The 16431-nt window shown below is 47.3% G+C and overlaps 1 protein-coding gene and 1 long non-coding RNA gene across 2 annotated transcripts; one reads left to right on the top strand and one right to left on the bottom strand.

Annotated features, from left to right (window-relative positions):
• The first annotated feature begins 1498 nt into the window (after positions 1 to 1498).
• RPL22 (ribosomal protein L22) lies at positions 1499 to 14868 on the top strand. The gene is made up of 4 exons (XM_003891028.4): positions 1499 to 1625; positions 3452 to 3556; positions 8145 to 8269; positions 14268 to 14868. Exons 1-4 carry the CDS (start codon positions 1614 to 1616, stop codon positions 14410 to 14412), a joined length of 387 nt encoding a protein of 128 aa, XP_003891077.1. The 5' UTR covers positions 1499 to 1613; the 3' UTR covers positions 14413 to 14868.
• On the bottom strand, positions 14588 to 16161 carry LOC103876127. Its single transcript, XR_635224.4, has 2 exons — positions 15903 to 16161; positions 14588 to 15834 (listed from the first exon to the last, which is right to left on the bottom strand). It is a non-coding gene; the product is annotated as an uncharacterized LOC103876127 (long non-coding RNA).
• Between the last annotated feature and the right edge of the window lie 270 nt (positions 16162 to 16431).

The raw sequence follows: 16431 nt of genomic DNA, 5'->3' as shown, positions 1-16431 counted from the left end.
AAACAAAAAAACAAAACAAACAAAACAACAACAAAAAAAGGGAAATAGTCCCTTGGGGGAGATATTTAGGATTGTCAATAGCCCTGAGGGCTCGCTTAGGGTCCATTATCAGCCAGGGTCCAGTCAAAAGACAACAATAGTTTTTAACTGAGATAATTTAATATAAAGGATTGTTACCTAGGTATACAGATGTGTTTAGGTAACTGACGGGGTACAATACCAACAGTAGCAACTGCAGGAAGTAGCTACCACTCGTAGGGTGGTATTAGTAAAATGTAGATGCCTGAGGAGGGGGACGGGGAGGTGAAACCAGACATCTGAGGAGAGGGTGCTGCTTCGCTAGGGCTGGTGTCTCTGAGAAGAAGAAAACAAGGCTGATTCTGCACATGTTGGAATAAGTGCAGACTGGATTCCACTGCTGCTTCCAGAATGTTCCAACTGCCACCTCCAGGATAAAGAAGCAAGAGTGGGTGACACCAGACAGGATAGGAACAAGCAGGAAGCAAAGCCCCCTATTGATAGAGCCAAACCGGGATCAGCTGGAAAGCAGAAGTGTTTGCAGGGGCCCAGCCTGGGCATTGTAGAGCCAAAAACAACACGTGGCTTTGGAGCTTGGTGAACCGGCCCCAGAGGCCTGAGTTGAAAGCTAGACCCATCAGCACAGTGTCTCCTCCAGTGAATGGACTTTTGCTAGGTGAGTACACTGAAGCCAGGTAAAGAGAGTGGAGAGTGTGTGCCACTGAGTGATTGACAATTCAGGATCCTGTAATATAATTCCATGAGGACGCAGGGGGTGAGTGGGTGCAAAGTAGCCCAGTTCAAGGGACCTGTGGGCCTGGGGATGAGGACCTTTGCTTCTCCACATGCGGTCCATGGACTCACAGCATCAGCGTCGTCTGAGAGCTTGTGAGAAATGCAGAATTTCAGGCCACTGAGACCGCTGGAATTGGAATCTGCATTTTCCAGATCTCCCGGTGGTCCTCAACTACATATTGGTTTGGGATGGGAAACTAGAAGGCTTGGGCTGGGAAACTAGGGGGTGGTGATCAGCGGGTGGGCGGCTTGGCGGCAGCAAGAAGGACAGGCGCTGAGAGACAGCCCCTGGGCATGAACTTCCAAACTGGGGCTTTTTAAGTAGGAGGAAGCCATGGTGGTCTGGCATTGGGACCTCTGAACGAAATTTCCCTGTGGCCAGAAGGAATTTCCCCACTTCCCCAAGTTAGTAGATTCGATTCCCATCCCACTAGCTGGTAATTTACAGTATAGTGAATTTCCTTATTTCTTTTTTCTTCCCAAGACTTTCAAAAAGTAAAGCCAATCCCTTTATTTGTTTTTGGGCTCGTCCAGTCTGGCTTCCCCCCTACGATCATTCGCAGTGGGACAGCCCGCCCGGCCTCCTTCCTTCCCCCGAAACCCTCCAGGCCTGGGAGAGGACGCGTTTTGCATTAAGGGAAAACCAATCGCTCCCCTATCGTACCTAACCAAGAGAAATGGTGGCGGACGAGGGGCGTGGTAAAGCGATTAGTGCGGCCTGGACCCTGCGTGCCTTGCGCGCTGCGGGCTCTTTGCGTCTGCGTAGTTCGCTCACCTCCCTTTCTAACTCCGCTGCGGCCATGGCTCCAGTGGTTAGTATGGCTCCGCGTGAGGCCTCGGCTCCAGGGGAGGCACGTGGGCCTCGCCGAGCCCGGCATCTACCCAGGCTTGCTGGGGACGGCGCCCTGCAGCGTCCTGCTGGGGTGGGCTGGCAGGTCGACCGGAGCGGGCCAGAGCCCCTGCCGATCCCAGCACGTTGTAGGCGGAGGAGGCCGCGGCCCGAGGCCCGTGAGGGAGATCCGGGAGGTTTCGGAGGCCGGGGCTCGGGCTCGGGCCCCAGCTAGGGGCCAGCGGGGAGCTGGAGTCTGGAGACTGCGGGCTGGGCCGGCCACTGGTTCTTGGACCCCGGCCCGGGGCCTGATTACCTGGGTGGAGGGCGGAGAAGAAGAACGGGACCTGCTACCCTGGGGAGCCGCGCATTCGGAAGTGCACGGCCAAGACTCGGACGAATCCGCGGAAGGGCGGCTTGGTCGGCCTGCTTTCGGAGAGGAGGCCCGGGTTTGAGGAGCTTTTTAGAGTCCCCAGAGGAAATTAGTTTATCAGGGCGCACTGCACAGACTCGAACGGGTGCTACGGGTGGTGTAGGGCGAAGGCTCTCATTCCATTCTCCTGTAGCTAGGCTGGGACTGGGCTGTGCGGCGCCCTCCTAGGTTATTTGAGAAAGTTGTTTTTCCATGTTCTATGTCCCAAGATCCTACTTTTTCTCTTTTGTTGGGACTCCCTGGTTAACATTTCCGGTTCTTCTGCTCTTTCTGTCTGGTTGGGCTTTTAAATGCATTTTGGTTTAAAACTTTGATGGAAAAGTAATCAAGCCCATTGTGGGTAGGTCTCTTGATTGATTGTGTATGTTCGGAATAGATCTTAAAGCATCCCTCTTAGATCGTTACTGGGAAGAGACGTAAAAAAATAAATCAGTGATTTTTGTAGTGGCCAAATGTTTGAAAAGTTGATCCAGTTAACACAAGTTTTAGATGAAGTTCTTTTAAACATAAAGGAAGGAAGGTAAGATGTGTTCTTGGAAAGGTCTATTTAGTTCTGCAAAGCTTTTAAACGTGAAGGTACAGGTTGGTACGATGCACAGGTGCATTAATGGTGTCAGGTTTGTAGAGGGATGAGATTAACACAAGCCTCTTCATAAGTGAAGAAACTGGAACCTTGTAGGATGTGCTTTGCCGGGTGGTTTGGAAGTACTAATGCATAGACTAAATGAATCAAAATGTCAGAAGTTCTTGACGGTAGTGTTGTAGTAAGATTCTAGGTTTTAGCCTTAACCTTGTCCGAGCTGGAGTGGACAGGCAGCTAGAATACTTTGCAACTCCCTTCATGAAAAGGTGGATGAGACAGGATGAAGGGAGATGAGCTAAGATGTATCAGGACGGTACTCTGAACATGTAGGAGAAGGATTGATTTCACATGAAAATTGTGGGTATGCAAGACATTTTGTATGCCTGTACTCTAATTCTGGAAAAAAATAAAATAGTATTTTTTGAAATTGTATCTGGGAATGTTAGGGCAAATAAAAGGAAATGTTCATTTCATTGTGGTTCATAAAGTAAGAGACCTTCATGCCTGTACAGATTGGGGAGACTGGAAAGTTTGAGTGGGTCAAGAGTGCTAGAATGATTTTCCCTTCAAAAGCGCATGACCCCAGGCCCCAAACTTGTAGAGCAGCATCTGCCCTCATTACACCTCTGGCACTCAGGCAGTGATGCCTCTTGGCCCTCTTGCAAAGGGAGCACAGCTCCATGAGTTTTGTATTTGTGTGGACTTTTATACCTACGACATTTCTGGTTCTGTTAATCTCGTTTTTCTGACTGATTGAATCTTCATCTCTGTTATCATTTGTGTATTTTCTTAGAAAAAACTTGTGGCGAAGGGGGGCAAAAAAAAGAAGCAGGTTCTGAAGTTCACTCTTGATTGCACCCACCCTGTAGAAGATGGAATCATGGATGCTGCCAATTTTGTAAGTTACATCCTTACTGCCACTCAGGTGGTGACGAACATTTTGAGATAGTGTTGAGAAAACCTATTGGGGTACATTTCTGTTTTCAGGCTTATAGGCAGCTTCACAGGTCTGGCTGTTATCATTTCACCCTGGGAATGTGGGCAGATTACTTGTTTGTTTCCAAGTCTTGCTTCCTCTTGTGTGTGCAACAGTTGTGAGGAGTAAAAGGAGATGGACTTAGAATAAGCAAGAAGGACTCTAACACAGGGGTGTTAGAGGACCATCTTGTTTTTCTCCTTTAGTTTCCACGTTACCAAGAAACAGGCCAGGCGTGGTGGCTCACGCCTATAATCCCAACACTTTGGGAGGCCGAGGCGGGCAGATCATGAGGTCAGGAGTTCGAGAGCAGTCTGGCCAACATAGTGAAACCCCGTCTCTACTAAAGATACAAAAAATTAGCTGGGTGTGGTGGTGTGCACCTGTAATCCCAGCTACTCGGGAGGCTCCTGTAGGAGAATTGCGTGAATATGGGAGGTGGAGAGCACCATTGCACTCCATCTCGGGAGACAGTGTGAGACTCCGTCTCAAAGACAAAAAAAAAAGTTACTGAGAAACAGACAAATTTCATCGGGTCCATGGCATCCCCCTTGCTCTTTGGTGTGTTTAAGCATAAGTGAGGGACCCTGATCCTAACTGTGGGCTGCCTCTGTCCTGGGTCTCACTGCTTAGATGTGGAGCTTTGGACAGGTGGTAGCAGTTCCCGAAGCTTTCTATGATATGAAGCATCTGAGCTTTGGTATTTCAAGTACCCTGCTTGCTAAATTGTAATTGGAGCTTTTTTTTTTTTTCCCTCACATCTTGCTCTGTGCTGATTTTTTGCCCCTGTGTTTAGCCCATTCCCCAATATTCCTCTATCTTATTGCAATCTAGAAATATTAAGTAATCCCTCTGCCACATTTGACTCAGCAGTTTGGTTTTGACATTTTATTCTTTTTCCTCTAATAGCCATGTTTGGGAGATTCAGATTTGTGTGCAGAAGTTTCCTAAATTTGCATTCGCTCTAAATTCTCCAGAAGGTTGAACTATTGCCAGGATCAGTATCATTACAACAAAAATAATTTTTAAACACAAAATAATTATGGTCACGAATTATCCAGAATGGAATTTGGGTAATCTCTTAGTTTATTGCCTTTATGTAGATGTTGTTTGTATCTGTGTCCTTCAAGAAATCCCTTATTTCCTTAGTTCTTTCTCTATCCAGTGACTTCTGGCTTTTCTCTGTGGCCTCCTCTTTCTCAACTTTGGTGTCTTCCAGTTTGGTATTCACATGGTGGCCCTGTTCTGGCATTATTCCTGCCTTCCTCCCTCTGAGCCATTCCCTCAGCCCACTCATCTGTTTGTGTGATTGTCTTTCCTTCTGGAAGCCTCCTTAGGATAGAAAACCTAAGTCATTTATGAATCTTGAGATGCAGAATGCAAGATTTCTGACCTAATCACTCTGTGCCCCATCTCTGGTTGACGTATACTGTTTATTTTATTTATTTGATTTGTTTTTTGATACCAAGTTTTGCTCTTGTTGCCCAGGCTGGAGTGCAATGGCGCAATTTCGGCTCACTGCAGTCTCCGTTTCCCGGGTTCAAGCCATTCTGCTGTCTCAGCTTCCCGAGTAGCTGGGATTACAGGCGCCTGCCACCACGCCTGACTAATTTTTGTATTATTAGTAGAGATGGGGTTTCTCCATGTTGGTCAGGCTAGTCTTGAACCCCCGACTTTAGGTGATCGACCCGCCTTGGCCTCCCAAAGTGCTGGGATTACAGGCGTGAGCCACCGCGCCTGGCCATTTTATTTTATTTTTATTTATTTATTTTTGAGACGGAATCTCACTCTGTTGCCCGGGCTGGAGTGCAGTGGCGTGATCTTGACTCACTGCAACTTCCACCTCCCAGGTTTAAGTGATTCTCTTTCTCAGCCTCCCGAGTAGCTGGGATTACAGGCGTGCGCCACCGTGCCCAACTAATTTGTGTATTTTTGTGGTAGAGATGGCGCTTTGCCATATTGGCCAGGCTGGTCTCGAACTCCTGACCTCAGGTGATTTGCCTACCTTGGCCTCCCAAAGTGTTTGGATTACAAGCATGAACCGCTGTGCCCAGCCAAATTTTTTTTTTTTTTTTAAAGGAGTCTTGCTATTTGTCACCCAGGTTGGAGTGCAGTGGCGTGATCTCAGCTCACTGCAAGCTCTGCCTCCTGGGTTCACACTATTCTCCTGCCTCAGCCTCCCGAGTAGCTGGGACTACAGGCGTCTGTCACCATGCCCAGCTAATTTTTTGTGTTTTTAGTAGAGATGGAGTTTCACTGTATTAGCCAGGATGATCTCGATCTCCTGACCTTGTGATCCGCCTGCCTTGGCCTCCCAAAGTGCTGGGATTACAGGCGTGAACCACCGCGCCCGGCCCCAAATTTTTATTTATTTATTTATTTATTTTGAGATGGAGTCTCGCTCTGTCGCCCAGGCTGGAATGCAGTGGCGCAATCTCCACTCACTGCAAGCTCCGCCTCCTGGGTTCACGCCCTTCTCCTGCCTCAGCCTCCCGAGTAGCTGGGACTACAAGCGCCCACCACCACGCCCGGCTAATTTTCTGTATTTTTAGTAGAGATGGGGTTTCACAGTGTTAGCCACGATGGTGTCGATCTCCTGACCTCATGATCTGCCCGCCTCAGCATCCCAAATTTTTATTTTTTTGAGAAAGGGTCTGTTGTCCAGGCTGGAGGGCAGTAGCATGATCCTGGCTTACTGCAGCCTCAACCTCATAGGCCCAAGTGATCCTTCCACCTCAGCCTCTGGAATAGCTGGGACCACAGGCATGCACCACCATACTGAGCTAATTTTTAAATTCTTTATAGAAAAAGGATTTTCCAACTAAGTTGCCCAGGCTTGTCTTGAACTCGTGGGCTCAAGCGATCTTCCTGCCTTGGCTTCCCAAAGTGCCGGGATTACAGGCATGAGCTACTGCACCCAGCCAGTTAACATACTTTGTACTGCAGTTTTGAAATAGAAAATTATAGGAATTTTGAGCTGAAAGGGACTCCATGTCATTGCAATAGCAAGAAAACAACTAAAAAGGTCCTTTTTGGGCAAAGCTTTCTGAAGCACAACAAGGAGGTGAAAGTCTTGCCGAGGCCCACACAGGAGTTTGCAGAGAATGTCTCAGGCTCCTGAGTGACTGCTGCTTCTGCTGTACCACACATGGCCCTGGACCAGGTCTAGAATTGTTTCGGTCACTATGTCTTTGCTCTTTCTACTAGGTTGAAGGCTTATTTTCTGATAGTGCTGTGAACAGTGTTTTATACGCCTTAGATTCAGAAGTTGCTTTTAGCTTTGATTGCACGTACCTTGTAAAAGTTTGTTTTATTTATGTATTTTTTGAGACAGGGTCTCTCTGTCCCCCAGGCTGGAGTGCAGTGGCGTGATCTCGGCTCATGGCAACCTCCGCCTCGTGGGCTCAAGCAATCCTCCTGCCTCAGCCTCCTGAGTAGCTGGGACTACAGGTGCATGCCACCACACCTGGCTAATATTTGTATTTTTTGTAGAGATAGGGTTTTGCCATGTTGCCTAGCCTGGTCTCAAATTCCCAAGCTCAGGTGATCCACCCACCTCAGCCTCCCAAAGTGCTGGGATTACAGGCTTATCTCATAAAAATTTAGCCTTGGGTTTCCTGTCTACTCTTGTGTTGCCCACTAAGCCTTTCATGGAGAGGCATAGTTGACCTTGTGTGGAAGAAGTCAAGTATGTTTACAGTGGGATGTCGTCTCATAGTATGTATGTAAATGGGATTTGTTACCATTTTTTAAAAAGACTGAACATTTAAGAAACAGATATTAGGGCCAGGCGTGGTGGCTCACACTGTAATCCCAACGCTTTGGGAGACCGAGGTGGAAGGATCGCTTGAGCCCAGGAGTTTGAGACCAACCTGGGCATCATAAAGAGACTCCTTCTCTTAAAAAAAAAAAAATGAAACCAGGTGCAGTGGCTCACGCTTTTAATCCCAGCACTTTGGGAGGCAGAGGTGGACGGATCACCTGAAGTCGGGAGTTTGAGACCAGCGTGACCAACATGGAGAAACCCAGTCTCTACTAAAAATACAAAATTAGCTGGGCGTGGTGGCGAGTGCCTGTAATCCCAGCTACTCAGGAGGCTGAGCAGGAGGATTGCTTGAGCCCAGGAGGCGGAGGTTGCCATGAGCCGAGATTGTGTCATTGCACTCCAGCCTGGGCAACTAGAGCTAAACTCCATCTCAAAAAAAAAAAAAAAGATTATAACATTAGCTGGGGCCAGGTGGGATAGCTCATGCCTGTAATCCTAGCACTTCGAGAGGCTGAGGTGGGAGGATCACTTGAGTCTGGGAGGTGGAGACTTGAGCCTGGGAGATTGAGAGTGGAGTGAGCTGTGATTGGGCGGCTGCGTTCCTGCCTGGGCGACAGCGTGAGACTGTCTCCAAAACCAAAACAAGAAACGATGTTAGTTCAGTGTTGGGAGACAAAAAAATAAAATATTCTGTTAAGACAGATGAACCTGTCACTTCATTGGTCAATTTAATGATTTCTACAGGAGCAGTTTTTGCAAGAAAGGATCAAAGTGAACGGAAAAGCTGGGAACCTTGGTGGAGGGGTGGTGACCATCGAAAGGAGCAAGAGCAAGATCACCGTGACATCTGAGGTGCCTTTCTCCAAAAGGTACGGGAGGGAAGTGTGTGTGGCCTGCGTGTACCCAGTGCTCAGCCCGCCTTTTCCCTGCATGGGAGTGGGGGCACCCGCAGAGTGATTGGCTTGCATCTGTTAATTTCTGGAACTATGCCCAGTGCAGGAGGCAGTGGATGAATGCTACTATGGTCGTTAACAATAGTCAACTTTTGATTTTGTCTTTCACAGGCTAAAGTTTTTTTTTTTTTGTGCTGGAGTCTCACTCCGTTGCCCAGGCTGTTGTGCAGCGGCGCGATCTCGTTTCACTGCAACCTCTGCCACCTGGGTTCAAGCAGTTGTCCTGCCTCAGCCTCCTGAGTAGCTGAGATTACAGGCACCTGCCACCACGCCCAGCTAATTTTTGTATTTTTAGTAGAGACTGGGGTTTCACTATGTTGGCCAGGCTGCTCTCAAACTCCTCCCCTCAAGTGATCCACCTACCTTGGCCTCCCAAAGTGCTGGGATTACAGGCCTGAGCCACCATGCCCGGCCAGGCTAAATTATTTTAAACAGTAAGGTACTCAGACTTGCTTACAAGACTGTTTTCTCAAAAATATTCTTGGCTGGGCACAGTGGCTTATGCTTGTAATCCCAGCACTTTGGGAGGCTGATACAGGATGATTGCTTGAGCCCAGGAGTTTGAGACCAGCCTGGGCAACATAGTGAGACCTCCGTCTCTACAAGAGTTAAAATTAGCTGGGCATGGTGACATGTGCCTGTAGTCCAGCCACTTGGGGGGCTGAAGTGGGAGGATGGCTTGAGTCCAGGAGGTCAGGGTTGTAATGAGCTGTGATTGTGCCACTGCAGGCCAGCTTGGGTGACAGAGTGAGACCCTATCTCAAAAAAAAAAAATTGCTTCCTGTTTCCAGATCACAATAAGAACTTACCTTTTGTTTTTGAAATCGAGTCTTGCTCTGTTGCCCAGGTTGGAGTGCAATGGCGCCATCTTGGCTCACTGCAACCTCTGCCTCCTGGGTTCAAGCGATTCTCCTGCCTCAGCCTCCCGAGTTTTTGGAATTGCAGGCGTGTGCCACCATGCCCGGTTAATTTTTTGTATTTTTAGTAGCGACAGGGTTTCGCCGTGTTGGCCAGGCTGGTCTGGAACTCTTAACCTCAGGTGATTTGCCTGCCTCGGCCTCCCAAAGTGCAGGGATTATAGGCATGAGCCACCGCACCTGCCCCACACCCGGCTAATTCTTGTATTTCCTTTTTTTTGAGACAGAGTCTCACTCTGTCGCCCAGGCTGGAGTGCAATGGCGCGATCTCAGCTCACTGCAACCTCCGGCTCCCAGGTTCAGGCAATTCTCTTGCCTCTGCCTCCTGTGTAGCTGGGATTACCGGTGCCTGCCACCACACCTGGCTAATTTTTTTTGTTTTTTAGTAGAGACAGGGTTTCACCATCTTGGCCAGGCTAGTCTCGAACTCCTGACTTCGTAATCCACCTGCTTTGGCCTCCCAAAGTGCTGGAATTACAGGCGTGAGCCACCGTGCCTGACCTAATTCTTGTATTTTTAGTAGATACGGGGTTTCACCGTGTTTGCCAGACTGGTCTTGAACTCCTGACCTCAGGTGAACCACCATGCCCGGCCAAGAGCTTTCCTTTTGAATTCGAGTTGCTTCCCTTGTAAGTGCTACTTTGGCACTGAACAAGGAATCTGAAGACCTCAATTTAGACCTAGTGCACTCTAGTTAATTCTTGGGGGCCCATTTTCTTTCATTTCAAGATGGAGGCATTAATTTGCTGGTTCCCTCGAATGTTATGTGTTGGTTTTTGAGGATGAGGTTAAAATACTTTACCAGTTGCTGAAGAATTGGATATGCTTATACTCAGCTCCTAGCCTGGGGCTGTGGCCTATTAGGAGCTTTTAATCATACTAAATCCGAGCACTTTGGGAGGCCGAGGTTGGAAGATCACCTGAGGTTGGGAGTTCGAGACCAGCCTGACCAACATGGAGAAACCCCGTCTCTACTAAAAATACAAAATTAGCTGGGCGTGGTGGTGCATGCCTGTAATCTCAGCTACTCGGGAGGCTGAGGCAGGAGAATTGCTTGAACCAGGGAGGCGGAGGTTGTGGTGAGCTGAGATTGTACCATTGCACTCCAGCCTGGGCAACAAGAGCAAAACTCTGTCTCAAAAAAAAAAAAAAAAAACATACTAAATCAAGTTGTGGGAAATTTTAAGGTATGTTAGTACAAATTGGTTGTAGTTAATGCTTTTATTTTTAGCTATGTCAGTGAAGAAATGACTTTGAAGCTTCAGTGAAGTCCTCACAGTCTGCCTGGGAAGCAGTGATGGTGGGGCTTCCAGGGGGTGCAAAGCCTCCGTCTGGTCTGCTGGGCCGTAGCAGAGCCCTTGGGGAAGATTCTGTTACCTTTCTGTGACCTGTTTATCAGGGTGAGAGTGTCTCCTGGCATGCGTCACTTCCATTTTCGCAAATTTTCCTTTCTTTATCCAGTAGAGAAGGGAAGGTGCCTTAGTCATCTGTCACAGCTTTCTTTTCTTGATGATAACAGTTTATTTTCCTGAAAGGTTCAAGGTGTCCCGAATCTAGAACTTTTTTGGTCTCTGAATTTGTACGGGGTTTTTATTTGTTTATTTTTTTGAAAAGGAGTTTTGATCTTGTCTAGGCTGGAGTGCAACGGTGCAGTCTCAGCTCACTGAAACCTCCGCCTCCCAGGTTCAAGCAATTCTCCTGCCTCAGCCTCTCAAGTAACTGGGATTATAGGCGCCCTCCATGACGCCCGGCTAATGTTTTGTATTTTAAGTAGAGGGGGGGTTTCATCGTGTTGGCCAGGCTGGTCTGGAACTCCTGACCTCAGGTGATCCACCTGCCTTGGCCTCCCAAAGTGCTGGGATTACAGGCGTGAAGGCACTGTGCCCAGCCTGTACAGGGTTTTTTTTGGTTTGTTTTTTGTTGTTTAAACCTGATTTTTTTCCCCCAGTGTTCTATTAGGGATTTTTTTTTTCCTTTTTTTTAGATAGGGTCTTACCTGTTGCCCAGGCTGGAGAGCAGTGGGGCAATCATAGCTCACTCTAGCCTTCATCTCCTGGCTCAAAACAGTCCTGCCTCAGCCTCCCAAATAGCTGGGACTACACGAGTGCCCCTCCATGCCCGACTGTATCAGGAAAAATTTAAACCACCTGAAATTTTGAATTAAACAACCTCATCTGAATACAATATGGTGGAAATAATTGACAAAAGTATACTTTTTGGATGGAATGACCAAATTGATTTATCTTTGTATAGGGAAAAGTGGACAGTTGAATTGAGATCTTCACACTTTGTGGTGATTGCTTTGTTGGTGTGGAGATTGCTTTGTTGGTGTGGCAATTGTTGGTGTGGAGATTGCTTTGTTGGTGTGGAGATTGCTTTGTTGGTGTGGAGCACTGTCACAGTGCTCCTTTTTTGGAGATGGTGAGTCTGTTGGTTCATGACGTTTGGGTCCCTGTTAATATGCCAGGGATCCAGGTTGGGCACGGTGGCTCACGCCTGTAATCCCAGCACTTTGGGAGGCCGAGGCAGTTGGATCACCTGAGGTCTGGGTTTCAGACCAGCCTGATCCCAGCATGGAGAAACCCCATCTCTACTAAAAATACAAAAATTGGCAGGGTGTGGTATGCGCTGCAAATCCCAGCTACTCGGGGAGGGGCTGAGGCAGGAGAATTGCTTGAACAGGGCGGAGGTTGTGGTGAGCCAAGATCGCGCCATTGCACTCCAGCCTGGGCAACAAGAGCGAAATTCTGTCTCAAAAAAAATAAAATAAAAATATGCCAGAAGGGATCTCTGAGGCATCCCATGTAGTCCTTGCTATGGTCTGAAGAGATGGTTAGCACCAGGGGTCCCCTTTCACTGTGGGAAAAACAGCTTGGTTAGATTAATTGGCTCTGCCATGGGTTTGTGTGTTGTGAAATTCCCTCTTTATGGCTTGGGAAGATTCGGAATAGCCTCAGGGCCACGTAAGCAAGCGGTGAGAGAGGTGCCAAGATTGTGGTGCATCATCTTTTTTTTTTTTTTTGAGGCGGAGTCTGTCTACCGCCAGGCTGGAGTGCAGTGGCGGATCTCAGCTCACTGCAAGCTCAACCTCCCGGGTTCACGCCATTCTCCTGGCTCAGCCTCGAGAGTAGCTGGGACTACAGAAATACCACCTCGCCCGGCCTAGTTTTTTGTATTTTTTAAAAGTAGAGGCAGGGATTTCACCGTGTCAGCCAGGATGGTCTCGATCTCCTGACCTCGTGATCCCACCCGATCTGCGGCGCCCCAAAGTGCTGGTGGGCTTGAGCCACAGCCTTTTTTTTTTTTTTTTTTTTAATTAAAAAAAAAAATGTTCAGTAAAGGGACAGGTCTTGCCTATGTTGCCCAGGCTGATCTCAGAACTCTAGGTTCAAGGGATCCTCTCACCTTAGCCTCACAAAGTGTTGGGATTACAGGCATGACCACCCTTGTATAGGTCATCTTTATGTAGTTAGGGTGTTGGGCACAAAAGCCAGTTGTTGCCTTTCCATAAAGAATGAGTGTTTGACTGTTGTGATTGGCTCCAGCCTGTAATCCCAGCACTGGAAGAACTGAGTGAGACCAGCCACAATAACATGGCATAAAACCCCTATCTCTACTGAAATTACAAAATTAGTTGGACGTAATTGTTGTCTTGGCCTGTAATCCCAACTGCTTGGGAGACTGAGGCACAGAGGCTGCCTTGAATCCTGGAGGCAGAGGTTGCCAGTGAGCCTGGAGGCTCCTAGAATGGTGTCTCAGAAAAGAATGAGTTTTCTAACGATCCCGCTGCTGTGGTGAGTGTTTAGCTCTCACCCGGCTAAAGCAGCAATTGGGCAGGCCGATTGAGAGGCTTGGTGCTTTCTGGGCATGAGCGCAGTGCAGGGTGGCATTCTGTCCCTGTGTGTTTGGTGGTGAGCAGGAGCAAGTGTGTGCACAGCCCTAAGAAGCAGTCCTCATCGTCCAAACAACCCCAGAAGGGGGTTTGACTCTGAGGTGATGTGTGCGCAGTGCTTACAGCTCGTTGGAAACCCACTATTTTCTCCATAAAAAGTATTGAGGTTGCATACTTAACTGTAAAATTTCTATCATGTTATCTTTCTCCAGTGGTCACTAAAGACCATTTTATAGGTGTTTGCTGCATTTTCATGGACAACTGGTATCTGCTCTTTTTTTTTTGGGACAGTCTCCCTCTGTCGCCCAGGCACAGGTCCCAATGAAGCCATCCCGGCTCCTGCAGCCTCTGCCTCTGCCTCCCAGGTTCAAGTGATTCTCTTGCCTCAGCCTCCTGAGTAGCTGGGACTACAGGTGCCCACCTTCACGTCTGGCTAGTCGTTTGTATTTTTAGTAGAGACGAGGTTGCACTGTGTTAGCCAGGATGGTCTCCATTTCCTGACCTCATGATCAGCCTGCCTCGGCCTCCCAAAGTGCTGTGATTACAGGTGCGAGCCAGTGCTCCTGGCCTGGTTTTTTTTTCTTTCTTTTTTTTTCCTTTTTGGAGGCAGTCTCGCTCTGTTACCCAGGCTGGAATGCAAGGTACAATCTCAGCTCACTGCACCCTCTGCCTCCTGGATTCAAGGGATCCTCGTGCCTCAGCCTCCTCAGTAGCTGGGATTACAGGTGTGCACCACCACACCTGGCTAATTTTTTTATTTTTAATTTTTTTAATTTTGTAGAGATGGGGTTTCACCATGTTGGCCAGGGTGGTCTTGAACTCCTGACCTCAAGTGATCTGCCTGCCTTGGCCTCCCAAAGCGCTGGGATTACAGGCCTGAGCCACTGCGCCCAGTCTACTCTCATTGTTACTGCTAATGTCGATGGCACGCGGCTGATACTCTCAGAGCCTTGGCTGGGTGTATTTGCCTTACCTTTGCCATTTTTGAGGCTTGGGAAACACCTTGAATTGTAATGATTCTGAGTGCTGGGTTTTATAAACGTTAAAATGTTTTAGGATGCAAGCACCAGCTGTCTAGTGGAGTTCTCATGTCCTTTCTCTGCAGGTATTTGAAATATCTCACCAAAAAATATTTGAAGAAGAATAATCTACGTGACTGGTTGCGCGTAGTTGCTAACAGCAAAGAGAGTTACGAATTACGTTACTTCCAGATTAACCAGGACGAAGAAGAGGAGGAAGATGAGGATTAAATTTCATTTATCCGGAATATTTTGTATGAGTTCTTGAATAAAACTTGGGAACCAAAATGGTGGTTTATCCTTGTATCTCTGCAGTGTGGATTGAACAGAAAATTGGAAATCATAGTCAAAGGGCTTCTCTTGGTTCGCCACTCACTTATTTGTAACTTGACTTCTTTTTTTCTGCTTAAAAGTTTCAATTCTCGTGGTAATACCAGAGTAGAAGGAGAGGGTGACTTTACGGAACTGACAGCCATTGGGGAGGCAGATGCTGGTGTGGAGGTGTGGGCTGAAGGTAGTGACTGTTTGATTTTAAAAGTGTGACTGTCAGTTGTATCTGTTGCTTTTCTCAAACAATGATTCAGGGATACAAGTGGGCTCCTCTCGTTCATTAAAAGAAAATGTGACATCTTCTAAGATTCTCTGTGGGAAAATGACAGTGTCAATAAAATGCGGGTTTCTGGGCCATTCGTCTTACTTTCATTTTTTGATTACAAATTTGACACACACAATTATGTCTGTTAATCATGTTCTTCCTAGAGAGAGAAACGGTGCTCCTTCAGCGTTGCTGCATAGTCCGTCACTCTCCATAAAGGGGTTTGGGGAATCGATTGTAAAAGTCCCAGGTTCTAAATTAACTAAATGTGTACAGAAATGAATGTGTAAGTAATGTTTCTACAAGTCTTTGCCACAAACTGTCACTTCGGTCTCCAGCAGAGGGAGCTGGAGGAATAGTGCTTCCAGATGTGGTCTCCCATGTGGGGCCCAGCGATGGCGGCCCCTGATGGCAAGAGCTCTGGAGGCTCTGGTGAAGGGGGGACACCAAGGAAAAGTGACTGGGAAGCCTCCCATGCCAAGGAGATGGGAGGTGCCCTGGAAATAGCTGCCTCATGCCACTTAGGCCATGACTGGATTTAATGTCAGAAGTTACTCTACAAACAGGGTATGCCGCGGTGCAGAGGCTAGACAACTGTGAACGGGGCTCCCAAAGCTGGCAAAAGAAGATGCAATTGTTGCCGTGAGTGACTTTGAAAGCCCCTGGTGCCTTGCGGTGCCCTTCTGAAATTCGAACAGTAATGCAGAAGTGTCTGCTTTAGAATTTATGGTGTCTAAAATTCATGTTTTTAAAAGAGCTTGCCTACAGATGGTTTCCACACCCGAAATTGTGCCGTGTGAGTTGCATAGCTGGAAGTTCAATGCTCAGTCCTACCTTGGCTCCCATTAAACATTTGGTGCTTTGTGGATTGAGTTGAACGTGTTGAGGCTTTGCAATTTCACTTGTGTTAAAGGCTCTGGCATTTTTCCATTTCTATGCAAATTTCTTTGAAGCAGAATTGCTTGCATATTTCTTCTCTGCCTTCACAGAAAGCAGAGTTTCTTTCAAACTTCACTGAGGCATCAGTTGCTCTTTGGCAATGTCCCTTACCATGATTACTTAACCATGTCCCTTACCATGATTACTTACCATGAATGTCCCTTACCATGATTACTTACCATGAAACTTAATAGTTTGTGGCTTGAGTTTACAAATTTTGTTTGTTGCATTGATGTTCCCATGTAGTAATTTTCAGTTTGGTTGTGAAAAAACCCTGGGCTGAAGTTAGCATTTAAGTTAAAAGAAAAAAAAAACTAGTCCCAGATTTGAAAACTTGTAATAAAATTGAAACTCACTGGTTTTCTATGACTTTTTGAACTCTACTTGTAATCGAGTTTTGATCACATTTTCTATTAAAGTGGCTAACACCTGGCTACTATTACTGTGCGAGGCTTTGTTTTTTTAAGGACTGGCATGTTAAGAAAAGCTTTGTCCTCATGAATTAGTTGCTGTACCAACAGTTACGTTGGTCTTTACTAGGCTTAGAAGAAAAGATGTCCTTTATTTCGACTTTTCTTCCTTTAGTTGTGCTGTTTTGCTGCAGTGAGATTCAGGAGTTGGCTGTCACTGAACTCTCTTGTGTAGAATTTCTCCAGATCCAGAGCCTGGGGAACAACTTTGCCAGCAAATGCCGTTTTCTGATGGGGAACAGGTAG

Source organism: Papio anubis, chromosome 1 (assembly GCF_008728515.1).
Source record: "Papio anubis isolate 15944 chromosome 1, Panubis1.0, whole genome shotgun sequence".
NCBI lineage: Eukaryota > Metazoa > Chordata > Mammalia > Primates > Cercopithecidae > Papio > Papio anubis.
This window is presented reverse-complemented; position numbering and strand designations above follow the sequence as displayed.

Coding starts and splice junctions, on each gene's coding strand:
- RPL22 (XM_003891028.4), top strand. Junction 3,557..8,144: donor TCATGGATGCTGCCAATTTT/GTAAGTTACATC, acceptor TGATTTCTACAG/GAGCAGTTTTTGCAAGAAAG. Junction 8,270..14,267: donor GAGGTGCCTTTCTCCAAAAG/GTACGGGAGGGA, acceptor CTTTCTCTGCAG/GTATTTGAAATATCTCACCA.